General features: G+C 47.0%; 1 protein-coding gene and 1 non-coding gene across 2 annotated transcripts in view; both read right to left on the reverse strand.

Annotated features, from left to right (window-relative positions):
* Positions 1-1,201: 1,201 nt before the first annotated feature.
* The window catches only part of LOC109565489 (two pore channel protein 2-like), a 57,152-nt gene continuing 39,319 nt past the window's right edge, over positions 1,202-19,034 (reverse strand). Inside the window, exons 11-19 of the mRNA XM_019969422.2 lie at positions 18,363-18,548; positions 17,007-17,068; positions 15,499-15,586; positions 13,349-13,418; positions 11,881-12,100; positions 11,583-11,673; positions 8,009-8,122; positions 7,658-7,782; positions 1,202-3,593 (exon numbers count right to left, since the gene is read on the reverse strand). Of these exons, the coding sequence (XP_019824981.2) occupies positions 3,463-3,593; positions 7,658-7,782; positions 8,009-8,122; positions 11,583-11,673; positions 11,881-12,100; positions 13,349-13,418; positions 15,499-15,586; positions 17,007-17,068; positions 18,363-18,548 (1,087 nt within the window). The 3' untranslated portion in view covers positions 1,202-3,462. The remainder of the gene's footprint in view (positions 3,594-7,657; positions 7,783-8,008; positions 8,123-11,582; positions 11,674-11,880; positions 12,101-13,348; positions 13,419-15,498; positions 15,587-17,006; positions 17,069-18,362; positions 18,549-19,034) is intronic.
* On the reverse strand, positions 8,712-8,818 carry LOC139185977 (U6 spliceosomal RNA). The gene has a single exon (XR_011569557.1). It is a non-coding gene; the product is annotated as a U6 spliceosomal RNA (small nuclear RNA).

The raw sequence follows: 19,034 nt of genomic DNA on the forward strand, positions 1-19,034 counted from the left end.
GCCCGTTCACTCAGTACCTCGATGTCTACATTTACTATTATTGTAAATGTTTCTTAAAAATAAAAGCCCACAAAGTATATCCATGTGACATAGTTGTTACAGATATTTCAATAAAATACACAACAGGATAAGGTCCCTGCCTAGCAGCTGATTTCACGGCTTTTGGGGTGGATGCGAGCATTTATGAGGACAGTCTGCACAAGGACGTGCTCTGAAAGCGCTTAAAACACTGACCTGTTTACTTTAAGCCAGAAAAGAGCCACGTCAGGTTTTTTTCACCCAAATTTAAAGGTTTATATTTGCGTAAAATAAGCAAAATTTCCCCAAATGTATCCAGCGGACTTCATGTTTTTATGAATAAAATATGCATGTCCTTTATATATATAACTGTGTGTGTGTATGTATATATATGTATCGCTCCCCAAAGTGGCGCTAGTGGTAAAGAACCCGCCTGCCAGTGCAGGAGACATAAGAGATGGCCTCAAACCCTGCGTCGGGAAGATCCCCTGGAGGAGGGCATGGCGCCCTACTCCAGTACTCTTGCCTGGAGAATCCCATGGACAGAGGAGCCTGGCGGCTCCAGTCCATGGGGTCACAAGGAATGGGACACAACTGAAGTGATTAGCACGCATACATGCCCTTTGTCGTACCTGTTCTTCATTGCTATCCATGGGAAATAATGCAGGGATAAATCTTAAGCGTCTTGTTTTTTAAAAGTACCGTGAAAAAGACTATGCCAGATCTTGAAAATAGTCATATAAACCCCATACATCATTAATTAGCTCTGAAATAACAGCAGCCAACATCATTCATGGACCAGCCCCTGCATTAGGAGGTGAAGTCTCAACCACTGGACCACCAGGCAAGTCCTGCAAATATGTTTTTATTTTAAAAATAATATAACCTACATGACTGATTAAACATATCCTCAAATTAGAAGGAAAACAACATTAGATTTACTCACAGTGTCAAAACAACTGAGCACTGATAAAGACGTTTGTGGGATTTTTTTCTTTCCTCTTGAAAATGTTTGCAGTGGAAACAAGACTAAAACAGATAAGGGTGCTGTTTTACTAAAGTGAAAGTGTCAGTTAGTCATGTCCAACTCGGCAACCACATGGAGCCTACCAGGCTCCTCTGTCCATGAGATCCTCCAGACAAGAATACTGGACTGGGTTGCCATTCCCTTCTCGAAGGTATTGTCCTGACCCAGGGATGGAAACCAGGTCTCCTGCACTGCAGGCAGATTCTTTACCGTCTGAGCCACCAGGGAAGCCCCCTGTTGTACTAAACTCAGAGCTAAATGAGTCCGTCTGTGGAAAACAGCTGTGGCGCCTTCTTGTCTCGGGCAGGGAGGACCCTTGGCCTCTGCTTCCAGCCCCTGTCAACATGTCCTGCCTCCCTGCCAGCCCATTTGCTGTTACTGAATCTTCAGCCCTATCACACCCAAAACACCCTCTGTGTCCTTCACACCAGCAACCTCAACCTGACCAGTGTCATCTCGGCGTTGCTGCCACCCATCTGGTGCCCAGTCTGTGCCAAGGACTCCACTCACCACCTGCACAGTCAGCTTTCCTAGCTGCAGCCTTGTCCCCAGGGAGGAAGGCTCCATTGAAATAAAGAAGTCATTTTATTAAACACACACTAGGAAAGTAGATCGTTTTTGGTGGTGGTGGTAGTGATGGGTTTTTGGTTTTTTGTTTTTCTCCATGGTACAAACTGTAGCAGTTCTCTTCATTTCATTATAAATTAGTTGTCTGGACCACATACATGGTTCATCTGCACAAGGACAAAAACTCTGCATCCAAAGGGCAACTGAGGGACCTCCCTGGTGGTCCAGTGGTTATCTCACCTCCCAGTGCAGGGGCGAGGGTCCGATCCCTGGTCAGGGGGCTAAGATCCCACAGGCCTGCTGCTGCTGCTGCTAAGTCGCTTCAGTCGTGTCCGACTCGGTGTGAGCCCATAGACAGCAGCCCACCAGGCTCCCCAGTCCCTGGGATTCTCCAGGCAAGAACACTGGAGTGGGGTGCCATTTCCTTCTCCAATCCCACAGGCCTGGGGGCCAAAAAAATCAACACATACAAAACAGAAGTAACATTGTAACAAATACAATAAAGACTTTAAAAATGGTCCTTACAAAAAAATCTTAAAGGGGGTGGGGGGTAACAGATGGATGCCACAAACAGCAGTGTTGGGGGCAAAGAAACCTCCAACTCACCGACGGAGACCGATGGAGACTGGAGTTCCCTGGGGACAGAGCTGGGTTCCATTTACCCCCTGTCTCGAGCTGAGCAAGGGCCCAGCTCATCCTAAGTGCCCAGGTATGGGCTGGATTCACCAAGGTTCAGATTTAATATCTACTTGGGCTTCCCTTGTAGCTCAGTCGGTAAAGAATCTGTCTGCAGTGCAGGAGACCCAGGTTCAATCCCTGGGTTGGGAAGATCCCCTGGAAAAGGAAATGGCAACCCACTCCAGTATCCTTGCCTGGAACATCTCATGGGCAGAGGAGCCTGATGGGCTGCAGGCCATGGGGTCACAAAGAGTCAGGCACGACTGAGCAACTAGCACTTAACCAACTGAACTGTACACTTAGAAATGGTTATGATGGTAAATTTCATGTCTTTTTTACCACAATTAAAAGTGTTTTAAATAAAATGAAAAATGTTAGTCGTTCGGTCGTGTCTGACTTTTTCCGACTCCATCTGCAGCCCACCAGGCTCCTCTGTCCACGGGATTCTCTGGGCAAGAATACTGGAGTGGGTTGCCATTTCCTCCTCCAGGGGATCTTGCCAACCCAGGGATCAAACTCAAGTCTCCTGCTTGGCAGGCGGATTCCTTACCATCCGAGCCACCAGGGAAGCCCTTTAAATAAAATAAATCCCTTTAATTTCCCAGAAGGAGTAGGTTGATGTATTGACAGATTTGAAATGGGAAAGTGGCCTCAGGGAGCAACTGACTCAAAATCTTGCTATAATTTAATTCAACAAACTTTGAGAGCCTCTCTTGAAAAGAAGCAATTGTGACAGAATTTGATCTTCACGTTCATATTGTTGTTCATTTCGAATAAACACCGCATCTAAAAGCTACCATACTAGGACGTGTTCCTTTAGCATATTTCGGTATTTTAAATTCATTCAGTAACACCACAGCACAGTATTCATTTAGTAAAACAGCAAAGTATCATATAAAAATAAAGGAAATCTTTTCTATATCCATCAAAAGGACTTAAATGTATGAGCAATGCCCTCCATAAACTCCTTATAGATTTTCCTCTCCTTACTTCTATGATCAGCTCTAAGCATGACCACACAGAGCCGGCAACTCAGGACGGGCAGGGCGATTCACAGTCTTATCAAAACACAGATGGGAGCCTGGGCTGAGAAAGTAACCTCTAGGTAGGAAACGCGAACAGTGACGATAGCTTATCTTGGTTTCCGGTCGTGCACAATTCCAGGCTCGGGATCAGGCGCTGTTATCAAAATTGACCTTCTTGGGTGAGAAGCTGAGAATCTCCTTCAAGGAAGGGTCTTTACCCTCTGGAGCTATTTCAGACTCAAACATCTGCTGTAACAAAGTGTCCACCGTCTTGTACTCTGGGAGAAAGGAGAAAGGGCGCATGGAACCGGACTGTGGGGGAGGAGGGGCGCACCCGGCCCCTCAGAGCTGGGCTTTCCCAAAGGAGGACCTTGGAGCCCCTCCCACGGAGCTCCCAACCCCCACGGAGGCTCTGCAGAGCAAGGAGAAGGTCCTCCTTGAAGGCAGGAGGACCACCTCTGGGGTGGCGTGCCCGCCCCACTCCTCCCTGCATCTATGCTGTGCTGTGTCTAATTGCAAGGTACCGTGTCCCCACCAAAGCCCTGGCTGGAATTCAGACAGATTTGCATTCACTCGATTTTGTCCTTTAGTTGCCAAGTATTATCAACTCTGTGTGACCTCATGAACTGTAGCCCATCAGGCTCCTCTGTCCATGGGATTTCCCAGGCAAGAATACTGGAGCAGGTTGTCATTTTCTTCTCCAGGGGGATCTTCCCAACCCAGGGATCAAACCCAAATCTCTTGCACTGGCAGGCAGGTTCTTCACCACTGAGCCACCAGGGAAGCCCCCTTGGGTTTACTCCGTCAATCCATAATTCACTGCAAATCAGTAAAGTAATTAAACAGCTTATGTTAATGACCCCGTGTCCCAGGCACATTGTGAGGCCCTGGGAATACAGTTCAGTTCAGTTCAGTCTCTCAGTCGTGTCTGACTCTGCAGCCCCATGGAATGCAGCACACCAGGCCTCCCTGTCCATCAGCAACTACCGGAGCTTGCTTAAACTCATGTCCATTGAGTAGGTGATGCCATCCAACCATCTCATCCTCCTCCCACCTTCAATCTTTCCCAGCATCAGGGTCTTTTCAAATGAGTCAGTTCTTCGCATCAGGTGGCCAAAGTATTGGAGTTTCAACTTCAGCATCAGGCCTTCCAATATTAAGGACTGATTTCCTTTAGGATTGACTAGTTGGATCTCCTTGCTGTCCAGGGGATTCTCAAGAGTCTTCTCTAACACCACAGTTCAAAAGCCTCATTCTTCAGTGCTTGGCTTTCTTTATAGTCCAACTCTCATATCCATACATGACTACTGGAAAAACCATAGCTTTGACTAGATGGACCTTTGTTGTCAAAGTAATGTCTCTGCATTTAATAAGCTGTCTAGGTTGGTCATAACTTTCCTTCCAAGGAGTAAGCATGTTTTCATTTCATGGCTGCAGTCACCATCTGCAGTGATTTTGGAGCCCAAGAAAATAAAGTCTCTCACTGTTTCCATCGTTTCCCCATCTATTTGCCATGAAGTGATGGGACCAGATGCCATGATCTTAGTTTTCTGAATGTTGAGTTTTAAGCCAACTTTTTCACTCTCTTCTTTCACTTTCATCAAGAGGCTCTATAGTTCTTCTTCACTTTCTGCCATAAGGGTGGTGTCAGCTGCATATTTGAGGTTATTGATATTTCTCCCAGCAATCTTGATTCCAGCTTGTGCTTCATCCAGCCCAGCATTTCTCATGATGTACTCCGCATATAAGTTAAATAAGCAGGGTAACAATATACAGCCTTGATGTACTCCTTTCCTGATTTGGAACCAGTCTTTTGTTGCATGTCCAGTTCTAACTATTGCTTCTTGGCCTGCATACAGATTTCTCAGGAGGCAGGTCAGGTGGTCTGGTATTCCTATCTCTTGAAGAATTTTCCAGTTTGTTGTGATCCACAGTCAAAGGCTTTGGCATATTCAATAAGCCAGAAACAGATACTTTTCTAGAACTCTTGCTTTTTCAATGATCCAACATATGTTGGCAATTTGATCCCTGGTTCCTCTGCCTTTTCTAAAACCATCTTGAACATCTGGAAGTTCACAGTTCACATCCTGTTGAAGCCTCACTTGGAGAATTTTGAGCATTACTAGCATGTGAGATGAGTGCAAGTGGGCGGTAGTTTGAGCATTCTTTGGCATTGCCTTTTTTCGGGACTGGAATGAAAACTGACCTTTTCCAGTCCTGTGGCCACTGCTGAGTTTTCCAAATTTGCTGGCATATTGAGTGCAGCACCTTCACAGCATCATCTTTTAGGATTTAAAATAGCTCAACTGGAATTTCATCACCTCCACTAGCTTTATTCATGCTTCCTAAGGCCCACTTGACATTGCACTCCAGGATGTCTGGTTCTTGGTGAGTGATCACACCATCATGGTTATCTGGGTCGTGAAGATCTCTTTTGTATATTTCTTCTGTGTATTCTTGCCACCTCTTCTTAGTATCTTCTGCTTCTGTTAGGTCCATACCATCTCTGTCCTTTATTGTGCCCATCTTGGCTTGAAATGTTCCCTTGGTATCTCTAATTTTCTTGAAAACATCTCTAGTCTTTCCCATTCTATTGTTTTCCTTTATTTCTTTGCATTGATCACTGAGGAAGGCTTCTTATCTCCTCTTGCTATTCCTTGGAACTCTGCATTCAAATGGGTATATCTTTCCTTTTCTCCTTTGCATTTCACTTCTCTTCTTTTCAGTTATTTGTAAGGCCTCCTCAGACAACCATTTTGCCTTTTTGCATTTGTTTTTCTTGGGGATGGTCTTGATCACTGCCTCCTGTACAATGTCATGAACCTCCATCCATAGTTCTTCAGGGACTCTATCAGATCTAATCCCTTGAATCTAATGTCACTTCCACTGTATAATCGTAAGGGATTTGACTTAGGTCATACCTGAATGGTCTAGTGGTTTTCCCTACTTTCTTCAATTTAAGTCTGAATTTGGCAATAAGGAGTTCATGATCTGAGCCACAGTCAGCTCCTGGTCTTGTTTTTGCTGACTGTATAGAGTTTCTCCATCTTCGGCTGCAAAGAATATAATCAATCTGATTTTGGTATTGACCATCTGGTGATGTCCATGTGTAGAGTCTTCTCCTGTGTTGTAGGAAGAGGGTATTTGCTATGACCAGTGCATTCTCTTGGCAAAACTCTATTAGCCTTTGCCCTGCTTCATTCTGTACTCCAAGGCCAAATTTGCCTGCTACTCCAGGTATTTCTTGACTTCCTACTTTTGCATTCCATTCCCCTATAATGAAAAGGACATCTTTTTTGGGTGTTAGTTCTAGGAGGTCTTGTAGGTCTTCACAGAACTGTTCAACTTCAGCTTCTTCAGCATTGCTGGTCAGGGGATAGACTTGATTTACTCTGATACTGAATGGTATGCCTTGGAAACGAATAAATATCATTCTGTCATTTTTGAGATTGCATCCAAGTACTGCATTTTGGACTCTTTTGTTGACCACGATGGCTACTCCATTTCTTCCAAGAGATTTTTGCCCCACAGTAGTAGATATAATTGTCATCTAAGTTAAATTCACCCATTCCAGTCCATTTCAGTTCGCTGCTTCCTAAAATGTCGATGTTCACTCTTGCCATCTCCTGCTTGACCACTTCCAATTTGCCTTGATTCATGGATGTAATATTCCAGCTTCCTATGCAATATTGCTCTTTACAGCATTGCACTTTACTTCCATCACCAGTCATATCCACAACTGAGTACTGTTTTTGCTTTGGCTCCACCTCTTCATTCTTTCTAGAGTTATTTCTCCACTGATCTCCTGGGGACACAATGGAGAGCAAAAAAGATACAGCCCTGCACCTGTGGAGCTCTGAGTCTGCAGAGAAGACAGATGGTGACCAGGCAGTCACTCAGCAATGAATGTGCCGCTGACCTGTGCTAAAAGGTGGGGAGGAGAGCTGGGGGAGCTCACAGGACCACCTGACTTCTTGGGGAGCCCAGGGTGCTTCCCCGAGGAAATACTACCTGAGCAGAGACCTGTAGGTGGAGAGGCCTTGATTAGGCAAGGTGGGGTGGGATGAGGGCATGGGGAGAGAGCAGCATGTGCAAAGGGCCTGTGCAGGATGGAGCAGGGGAGCCAAGGAAGTAGGGCCAGCAGGGCTGAAGGGCAAAGGCATAGGGGGTCCTGGGCTGAGATACTCAAGGGAACCAGATATGGGGCCCCCAAGCCCATGGCAGGTCTTTACCCTTGACCCACAGAAAGCCCCTGAAGGTCAGGTTTGCATTCTGGAAACATCACACCAGCTGCTATGAGAAGGATGGATCAGAGGCAGTTTCAGGTTGGGTTAAAACTTACTTTTTGATGCAATTCTGAAGTACAGTCCTTTCAAGTCCTTCTTTTTGTTGTCTCCTTCATCCGCACTGAAGCCACTGTCCTTGGCGTCCATGTTGTCAATGAGCCCCCCGTCCTGCACCTCTTCCCTTCAGGGAGGAAGACATGTGTGAACACGGCCGAGTCCCTCAGCTGAGCCCCTCTCTGTCCTCCCAGCCGTGGCCCCACGCCGCCCGTGCAGCCGGTGAGGGTCTCAGGACTGGCACCCAGGAGCCAGCTGGCTGCCATGGGACTCGGGGGTTAAAGGTGGTCAGGACCCTGACAAGAACACCCCACCTCCAAAGTCCACGAGCCGTGTCAGGAACTGCTACTCACTCTTGGACCCCCACTCCAAGCTCCTGAATCTTCTTCTCAATGGCAGTTTCCACTTCGCTCTTTTCTAACGAATATGCCACAAAAAACGCCTCCAAGATGAACGCTATGAAAATACTGAGAAAGAATAAAAGGAAGAGGATGTTATGTTGAGTCAGCCGTGGTCTAAGTGATGGGAAACCGTAATGCCAAAGAGTTTTCAAGCCCAAATGAGAAAAAGGCTGCCCATCTTTGCAAAGAAACATAACATGAAGAAGAAATGACAACATGTCTTTCAAGCATTGGGCACAACTTTCTTTCATCTGGAAAATCAGTCTTCCTCTACATCCTATTTAAACAATGACTATTAAGAAAATAGAGGGTTTTTTAATTCACAATTTTTAAAGGTTATAGTCCAGTTATAGTTATTATAAAACACTGGCCATATTCCCTGTGTTGTAGCTGATGATAAGTCACTTCAGTCATGTCCAAGTCTTTGGGAATCTAAGGACTGTAGGCCACCAGGATTCTCAAAGCAAAAATACTGGAGTGGGCTGCCATGCCCTTCTTCAGTGGATCTTCCTGACCCAGGGATCGAACCTGAGTCTCTCCTGTCTCCTACACTGGTAGGCAGGTTCTTACTCCTAGTGCCACCTGGGAAGCCCGTCCTTGCATCTTATTTTATATGTAACAGTTTGTACCTCTGAATCCCCTACCCCCATACTGCAAAAGTATCAACTGATTCACCAATTTGTGTCATCCTTGTGCAGGGGCAATGTGAATCTTCTTTGTATATGGTTCCAATTTTATTACATGGGTTGCCAGACCAAGCACAAAAATACAGTTTAAGGGGAAGCTTAGGCCAAATGATGGTTGATAGAAAACTCTCCACGAATGTCTCATGTTTCTGCACAGTCTAGATCCTGGAGCAAGGGCACTGGGAGTCAATTTAGGGATGTATTAACTGTAAAAAAATTCACTATGGAAAACCTGAACTTTTTGACCAACCCAGTCAGTACACTAGCCTCTGGAGATGTCCCATGGTAGTAAAGCTTGGCGCTGCCCCCTCCCCAGAGATCACTGTGGCTAGCAAAGACCTCTCCTCCCCAGAGACCTGCTTGCATTCAAAAGTAAAAATATGGTCTTTCTTGAACTTACTTACAAAATAGAAACAGACTCACAGACTTAAAGAATGAACTTATGCTTGCCAGAGAGGAAGAATGGGGGGAAGGGACAGTTAGGGAGTCTGGGATGGACATGTACACACTGCTGTATTTAAAACAGATAAACTTTTTGAAATTTAGTAATGTTTATCTTTTTGCCAGTTTTTCTAAATGTCCCCTGGACATCTAATAACAACATATGAGATACAAAATTTTTAATATGTTTGTGTAGGATATGATTAACATAAATTAAATATAAATCTATTATATTTAAATTATTAATGACATCATTCAAGATGCTCCTATTCTTTTCCTATTCTTTTTTCTGCACTTGATAAAATATTCTCAGAGAAATGTTAATATGTCTCACTATGATTATGTGTTTTTTCTTTTCCCTTTATTTCTTCTGATTTTGCTTTATGTATCTTTGTTTCTTTGCTGTTAAGGTGTTTAACAGTTTATGATGTCTATCTTCTTTGGGAATTGTACCATTTATCATTATCAAGGAATTGTACCTTCAATCATTATCAAATTGTACCATTTATCAATAATTGTATCTATTATGTCATTTAAAATAAATATATTAAATTTAAAAAATAAAATAAAACAGAAAACCAACAGAGACCCACACATCTAGCACAGAGAACTCTGCTGAATGTCACCCGGCAGCCTGGAGGACAGCAGAGCTTGGGGGAGAATGGACACGTGCATATGTACGGCTGAGTCCCTCCCCTGTTTACTTGAAACTATCACACTGTTAACTGGCTATACGCCAATACAAGGAAAAAAGATTTTAAAATAAGGTATTTCTCTTTTTCTCTCTCTCTCCAGAGGGGAGGATGAGCAGGTCTTCCCAGATACACAGATTAGAGTTTCCTCAGTTTGAATTTCTGGTTCTACAACTAGCCCATCCAGCTGGCCCTCATCTCGCTGCTTAGTGGGGATTAGGGCTCAGGGAGCAGACCCAAGTATTGCTCTGGCTGCAGCTTCCGTAAGCTCTTTGCCTTGGACCCTCGGTGTCTCGCTCTGTCATTACATACACGTGACGCGCATGCACAGTGACCCGTCGACTAGAGAGTAGGGAGTCGCAACCCCTCACCACCTTGCCTTCACTCAGTGCTGTTGGAGCCCCGCTGTCACCGCCTCCACGAACCTTGGGGAGGAGCCCCTACAGCTTTTCATGATCCCCCCGGCCCACCCCAGCATCCTGAAAATCGCTCTTAGAGCCACTTGGAGGCGTTCTTCTCTTGTTCCTGTTGCATGTTCTGTCCAGACTGTGCAGGACCAGCAGCGCTGAGCGGTTCTTCCCTTCCCCTCCCTCTACTGGGACGTTCTTCAGCCAAAACCAGCAGGTTGGTGGCCAAAGCAACCTTGAGGTAACAGGGCCCAGGGCTGGGCTGCCACGCCAAGAGCTGTGTGCCCTGGGCACTGAGAAGGGTACAACAGCCAGAAAACATCTCTGGGAAAAAAACTCAGCGATCAAGGGCTTCCATGGTGGCTCAGTGGTAAAGAATCCATTTGCCAATGCAGGGAACACAGGTTTGATCCCTGATCTGGGAAGATCCTACATGCTGCGGAGCAACTACTGAGCCTGTGCTCTAGAGCCCACGGGCCATGAGTACTGAAGTCCAGGCACCCTAGAGCCTGCATACTGCCAAAAGAGAAGCCACTGCAATGAGGAGAAGCCCACACACCACGAGAGTAGTGCCCACTTGCTGCAACTAGAGAAAAGCCTGAGCAGCAACGAAGACCCAGCACAGCCAACGCATAAATAAATAACCAAAATTATTAAAGAAACGAAAACCTGTGATCAAGGGAACTCAGATTCCCACAAGGAACAATGGGACTAGAATCAGAGATCAGCAAGCTGGGAGGAAAGCCCTCTGAAGCACTGAGATGTCATAACTGCTCTCAAATAGTGGCTGAGTTCCCACACCCCCGGAAGACGGATCAGGACAGAACTGGAACCAATGCAGAGAAGTAACCAGTGGCACCTTTCCATTCTCCCTGTGCAAGGACAGGGGAGGACCAGAGCTGGCCAACAAGGAAACTAACTCATTTAGGTTCTAAGGAATCCCAGGAATTGGGCAGATTTCAGCAGAGGGTGGATGCAATTCACAAGGATGTTCATCCCAGTGGGGAAGGGTAGGGAGACCCACCAGGACCCCAGAGCCCTTCTGACCCAAACAACTTGTGAGGCTATGATATTTATATGATATACTGACATGCACGGCTGGCTGACACTGAAGAACACGAGTGTGAACAGAAATTAGACGCCTCCCTTCTGGTGTCCTGGGCATCTAGCAAGGGAGATGGGACCCATCCACAGGGAAGTCCAGGGTGGAGCCAGGGAGGAGGGAGGTGCGAGCGGCTGTAGGTCTGAGGGTGGTGGGGGGGGCAGGTCTGGAAAGGCCCACTGGCAGGAGCAAACTCACTTCACAATGAGAATGACGACCACCACGTGGAAGCCGATGAAATACAGCTTTGCTGCCTGGTGTGTCACGAGGGCAAAGCCGTCCGCGAGGAGTGCGAAGCTAAGGCACCAAACCTGCCAGGTCGTTGTTTAGTCGCTCAGTCGTGTCCCACTCTTTTCGACCCCTGGACTATAGCCCGCCAGGCTCCTCTGTCCACGGGACTTCCCAGGCAAGAATACTGGAGCGGGTTCCCATTTCCTCCTCCTCCCAGGAGCTGCTCTGAGCATCCCCCACCACGCCGCCTCCTCAGAAAGGATATTGTGCCACTGGTTAACCACGGTGAGCTCCGTCAGCAGGATGAGTGAGGACGCCAGGTCGTTGAAGTTGTTCTTGCAGTACCTGCCTTGGGCAAATGCTGAGTCTTTTAAGGCTGGGTTCCCACACACCAGGGCATCAGGACTGCCAGAACCGGGGTCCAGGAAGTGGATTTTGCCGTGGAACACTTCCATCCCAATGATGGCAAATGCGTAGTAGACCACCTAGGGTGGGCGGCAGGGTCACGGGGTGGCACGCGGGGTGAGGGGAGGCAGGAGGACATGGACACAGGCGGGCCAGGTGACAACAGCCAGCAGGGAAGGCTGCTACCCTCATTCCAGGAATGGCTGCCCCCCAGCCATGGGTTCCAGCAACATCAGGAAAAAGCGTGGCTGGGGTTTGCCCACCAAACACTGGGTTGTTCAGGGACAGGAGACACCCCAGCTGGACCACACCTTGCCCTCTCCCAGAGTCTCCATTTACAAAGTCAAAGTGATGCTGCTAACAAGTCAGGGGGTTAAATTCACTATTGTTGTTCACTCCTGTCTGACTCTTTGTGACCCCATGGAATGCAGCCCACCTGGCTCCTCTGTCCATGGGATTGTCCAGGCAAGCATACTGGAGTGGGTTGCCATTTCCTTCTCCAGGGGGTTTTTCTGACCCAGGGATCTAACCCACATCTCCTGAATTAGCAGGTGGATTCTTTATTGCTGAGCCACCAGGAAAGTTAGAAATCATTAGATTTCGAATATTGGTCATATTGTGCATATTTGTCATATCGTATAGCGATTTCCCAGTAGAGTTTAAAAAACAACCCAGATACAAGAGCCATGCACTGGAAGAGCTTAAATCCCTGAGAACCACCTGGTGGTTAGGGCTAGGAATACCCCCTGGACTGCGGGTGAGAAAAACTGTAACGCGATTAACCCGCTGAGGCTGGGGTGTTCATTACAGCAGCCAGTGTACCTGAACTGTTTGCAGGTATAAATGCCTGATGTTTATACACATTTGATATTTCTAAAAATGACTCCTAGAAACCACTGAACTCATTGATTTCACATCTCTTTCTTTCCCTCACTTAAAATAAGGCTCAGAGAGAGCTGCTAAGAATGAATTTCTTAAGACTTCCCTGGTGGTACGGTGGCTAAGAATCTGCCTGTCAAAGCAGAGGACACAGTTTGATCCCTGGTCCGGGAAGATTCCATATGCCTTGGGCAACTAAAGCCCATGTGCCACAACCAATGAGCCCAGGTGCTGCAACCACTAAAGCCCTAGAATCTGCGCTCTGCAACAAGAGAAGCTCCACTGTGAAGAGCCCACCCACTGCAACGGACAGCAGCCGCTGCTTGGCACAACTAGAGAAAGCCCATGCAAAGCAACGAAGACCCAGTGCAGCCAGAAATGAGTAAGTAATTTTTAAAAAATGAACATTTTACCACTTGCTTCACGTGGATCAGAAAGAAAACACTCACCAAGACCAGGCCGCCGAATGTCAGCATTGTGGGGCCAATGTTAATTAAGGTGGTCACGATCACCCGAAACCTGGGATAAAATGAAGTTTCTGACACAAGGAAAAGGGCAGGTAAGAATAAAACTGACACCATCCTAGCACCTTGGGTCTAATGCCTCTCCCTCCTGCCCTGGATCTGTCCTCTAAATGCCGCTGGGAATCTGCCTTTACAATTTTGTCGGTGTCAGTCCATCTACTGAACTGGGTGGGAGGGGCAGCAGGTGGTTAACCTGTATTTCCCCTACAGCAAAGCAAGGCAGTTAAAAAAAAAAGAGAGAGAGAAAGAAAGGTCATCAGTTTCACCAGTAAGACAAAGGTGGGTATTGAGGCTGAAAACCCATCCAGCCTGGGACTTCCCTGGTGGACCAGCGGTTAAAACGTTACCCTTCAATGCAGGTGGGTGAGGGTTCGATCCCTGATTGGGAAGCTAAGATCCCACGTGCCTTGCGGCCAAAAAAACAAAACATAAAACAGAAATAATACTGTAATAAATTCAATAAAGACTTTAAAGATGGTCCACAAGAACAACAAAAAACTTGTAAAAAAAGAAAAACCATACAGTCTCATTGGATTTTTTCCTCCACTTTTTTCTTCATCAAAAATCCAGTCTGTATTAAAGCTTCCTTGGAGACTTAGGTTGAAAGAGTGAGTACCTTGTGGGGTAGCAGGCCAGTCCTCGAATGGAGGCATCCCGCTATGCTCCTGGAAAGGAACCTAGCCTATCCCAAGCAGAGTGGGCTTTTCCAGGTTTGGGGATCAGACTCCCGGGTTGTGCCCTACGTCTGTCTCTTTCTCGCTGTGCATCAGGGGAAACCTCTCGCTCTCGCTGAGCTTCAGTGTCATGACCCATGAACTCAGGATCATTAAAGCCTCTACATCAAGTGTTGTTGGAAGGACTTAACAAGCAAAGGTCCGTCTAGTCAAGGCTATGGTTTTTCCTGTGGTCATGTATGGATGTGAGACTTGGACTGTGAAGAAAGCTGAGCGCCGAAGAATTGATGCTTTTGAACTGTGGTGTTGGAGAAGATCTCCTTGGACTGCAAGGAGATCCAACCAGTCCATCCTAAAGGAGATCAGCCCTGGGATTTCTTTGGAAGGAATGATGCTAAAGCTGAAACTCCAGTACTTTGGCCACCTGATGCAAAGAGTTGACTCATTGGAAAAGACTCTGATGCTGGGAGGGATTGGGGGCAGGAGGAGAAGGGGACAGCAGAGGATGAGATGGCTGGATGGCATCACTGACTCGATGGACATGATTTTGAGTGAACTCTGGGAGTTGGTGATGGACAGGGAGGCGTGGCGTGCTGCGATTCATGGGGTCGCAAAGAGTCGGACACGACTGAGCGACTGAACTGAACTGAACTGAATACTTTGGCCACCTGATGCAAAGAGCTGGCTCACTGGGAAAGACCCTGATTCTAGGAAAGATTGAGGGCAGGGGGAGAAGGGGTGACAGAGGATGAGATGGCTGGATGGCATCGACTCAATGGACACGACAATGAAGGACAGGGGAGCCTAGAGGGTCACAAAGAGCCAGACCCGACTCAGGGGCTGAACAACAATAAGACGATGGTTATCACACTGTTAGCATTGAAGTTAAGTGAAGCGAAGTGAAGTCGCTCAGTTGTGTCTGACTCTTTGCAACCCCATGGACTGTAGCCTACCAGGCTCCTCAGTCCATGGGATTTTCCAGGCAAGAGTACTGGAGTAGGTTGCCATTTCCTTCTCCAGGGGATCTTCCTGACCCAGGGATCGAACCTGGGTCTCCCGCATTGTACGCAGACGCTTTACCGTCTGAGCCACCAGGGCCAGCATTAGCTGCTGTCAAGACTCGCAAGCACAGTTGAGGGACCAGGTCACAGGGATGAAAGTGATGGACTGATTTCCTGCCCTCAGGGAGCTGCCACGGGTCCCCTTCACCATCTTCACAGGGTCCCTGCCACTGCCCACTGCCCCCGCCCACTGCCCCCAGAGAACCCAGGTCCTCTATACAAGTTCCACCCTGGGGACACAGTTGGGCGTGTTTCTAGCTCCCAGGCAGGATGGTCTCTGTCGAGCCCCAGAGAGGGGAAACCACCCAGGTGCAACGGTTCCCCATGGTTTCATCCTTACCTCTGGATGCTGACGATGACCCGAAGGAGCCGGAGTATTCTCAAAATCAAGACAATATCCAGTACCTGCTGACTGTTGTATTTTCTCGCTGGAAAAAGAGCACAGTCAACTCTCATTGTTCTTTCTGAGCACCTCCAGCTTGTCCCATAATTCAACAACGCCTGAGACTCTGTGGGTCCTGGGGAAATACACACTTCAAGAACAGGGTGATGGCTCCATGCAATAAGGAAGGGAGGGTTCTGCAAGCTGATCAGAGCTGAGCTGAGCAGCCCTGCCAGCCCTAGAGCAAAGACTCATAAGTGCAGGACCAGACTTCAGACCATCATCAAGAAGGGACTGTGAGTCCCGTTCTATGGAACACATTTCAGCAAGCCCTTCTCCCCCAGCATTCAGGTTAAGAAGCTACTCTGTCTGGAATTCCCTGGTGATCCAGTGGTTAAGAATCCAACTACCAATGCAGGGGACATGGGTTCAATCCCTGGTCTGGGAAGATCCCACGTGCCTCAGGGTGACTAAGCCCATGCCACAACTACTGAGTCTGTGCTCCAGAGCCCGTGCTCTGAAACAAGAAAAGCCGGTGCAATAAGAACCCATGAGCCTGTGCACTGCAACTAGAGAAAAGCCACGCGCAGCAATGAAGACCCAGCACAGCCAAAAATATAAAGAAATAAACATTTGGAAAAAAAAAAGAGAGAGAGAACCTGCTTTATCTGTAAATAATCTTCTCTGCCTTCTACAGGAAGGAGTGTGCAGGGTGGTGAGGGCACAAGTGGGGAAGCCAGAAGAGGGTAGAAGGAAGAGGGTGGGAGGATGGTGGGCAGAGGCTGATGCTACAGCTGGATCCGGGGTCAGGGGTCAGCATGGGCAGAAGGTCAAGGATGAGCCCTGAGACCAAGGGCAGTTTTGGAGAAATAACCAGGTGAGTGGTTGGTATGATGATGCCTATACATGAATCTCTACATAAAGAAGCTGAGCACCGAAGACTTGATGCTTTTGAACTGTAGGGCTGGAGAAGACTCTTGAGAGTCCCTTGGACTGCAAGGAGATCAAAGCAGTCAATCCTAAAGGAAATCAACCCTGAATATTCATTAGAAGGACTGATGCTGAAGCTGAAGCTCCAATACTTTGGCCACCTGATGTGAAGAACTGACTCACTAGAAAAGACCCTGATGCAGAGGATGAGATGGTTGGATGGCATCACCGACTGGATGGACGTGAGTCTGAGCAAATTCTGGGAGATGGTGAAGGACAGGGAAGCCTGGCATGCTGTGGTCCATAGGGTCGCAAAGAGCTGGACACGAATGAGCGACTGAACAACAACCACAGAGCTAAACACAGACAAAGCTAGTATCCCTCTCCAGAACACGGAACACTGTTACCGATTCTCTTTCATCCCCTCTGCGTTGCTCCAAACACCCTAAGAGTGCACCGTAGATGTTCTACAAAGATCACTGATTGAACACATGATCCAGGAAGCAGAGAAGCTGGGAGTGGGTGATGACACTGACCTTGAATGGTGGTGTTGGCCACAGTGGCCAGCAGGGCTGCGATGATGATCAGCGTGTCGAACCTAACAGTGAAGAAGCAGCATCAGTAAGGAATCAAGAGAAAGGTCTGTCAAGCTCAGGACAGTGAATCCTAAGAAAATGCGGAATCCCATCTCCTAGGGAAAGCCAAGATCCAGCCATCAGACTCATTTCCATGATTTTTAGGATAGCAGATACAAAAAGAAACACTGTGTTTAATCACTGACTGGCTGCTCCAATTAACCATTCTGGGAAATCTGTAGAAATCAACTAATTCATATCACTCTGCCTTCCAACATAGCTACATACTTGCAAGAACACTTTGACACATTTTCAGAATACACAGTATAATTTTTTTTGGCATTAATTTTACTAAATGCATTGCACCTTAAATTTTTTTTTTCTTTTTGTGTTTTGGCCACACTGAGCAACGTGTGGGATCTTAGTTCCCTGACCAGGGATCAAACCCACATCCCCTGCATTGGAAGCATGGAGTCTTAACCACTGGACCACCAGGGAGGTTCTGCAACTTTCTAATTAAAGATGAAATTCATCATGCCATTACTTTTCTTTCTGACAAAGGTGCCATGGTCCTGGACAACACTGGTCAGGTCCCTCCTGTTGGGCCACACAAGAACTCTAGTGAGTTTCTTGGCACTGAAAGCAGTGACCACAGAGATCCAACTTTCCAAACTGTGTCCTCCTAAAGTTTGTGTTCCATGATGCCTGACACTCAGTGGCACCCGAGACGGTGTGCAGCATGCAGGCGATGGTTTGAGGCCAGGAGGTACACAGCCTGGAGAAGAGAAGGTCACAGAGACACATCCAGCCCAGGAAAGAGCTCACTAAGGTCCTCATCATCCAGCCGTGCAGGCCATGTTTTCTGATAATAAGACTAGATGAGTGTGGGGCCCAGCAGTTCTGGAGGGAACTGTCTCACTGGGCCTGTGTCCTAAGATTCCTTTTCAAATTCAAGATGTGATTCTAATTTTAGCCAGTCATTCGAACTGACATCATAAATCACAGCTCTGACAACCAGATGTTCCCATGTCCTCAAGACTTCATTCTAAGAAGCCTGGGGACTTCCCTGAAGTCCAGTGGTCAAGATGCCACACTTTCACAGCAGGGGGCGCAGGTTCGATTCCTGGGAGGACCAAGAACCAAGATCCCTCATGCTCTGCAGCATGGTCAAAAAAACAAAACAAGACTAATGAGCAAAGAGCAACAAAAAAGAAACCTCAAAACTAGGCAGACGGAGCTGTGTTCCCACAGTGTGACAGGAAGCCCTGTCTTCACCCACAGTTTCCCCACTACCCACAAAAAAACACACAGACTCACCAGTTCCAGAACTGCTTCCTTCCAAAATAAGCGCTGGGTTCATACGTGTACAATTTCAGGAGAATCTCAATGATATACAGAGAAAGGAAAAGCCATTCTGCGTAGGAAATTAAGGAGTCCTTCTCATCCAAAGCAATGAATATGGCATTTATTAGAATGATGACATCGTAAACCCAGACAAAAATCCTGGCAGGAGAGAAAAAGAAGAGATTCTGTCATATATTGCAGTTAAAAGAGAAAAAAGCAGGTTTAGAGCCCTACAGGGACAGATGTGTTTCCTGTCAATGGGATGAATGTGATATACTCACCACCTCCCACTCCACCAACACACACAAACACACATTTACCCCTCATGGAAAGAAAGGTTCCATCATGGTCAGGGCCCTGAAATTCACCTGCCTCCCAGGCTTTCCTACCAGGAGAAAATGAAGACAGCATGAGGGAGAAGGCCCAGTGTTCCCAAGTTCACCTTTCCGGCACAGCGGCTGGGTCAGAGGAAAGGTTCAGTAGAATCGGGGGCAAGGAGAAGGGACCACTGTATCTCCACTGCTTGTCCCTGGAAAACTGGAATCCTTTGCTAAGAAAGCTCCTGAAAACTTCTTTTTTAAAAAAAAACCAAATTCTCTTTTACTTTTCTAAACAGGTTAAGATTATTTTACCAATATTTTCTAT

The sequence above is a fragment of the Bos indicus genome, chromosome 11 (assembly GCF_029378745.1).
Source record: "Bos indicus isolate NIAB-ARS_2022 breed Sahiwal x Tharparkar chromosome 11, NIAB-ARS_B.indTharparkar_mat_pri_1.0, whole genome shotgun sequence".
Taxonomy (NCBI): Eukaryota; Metazoa; Chordata; class Mammalia; order Artiodactyla; family Bovidae; genus Bos; species Bos indicus.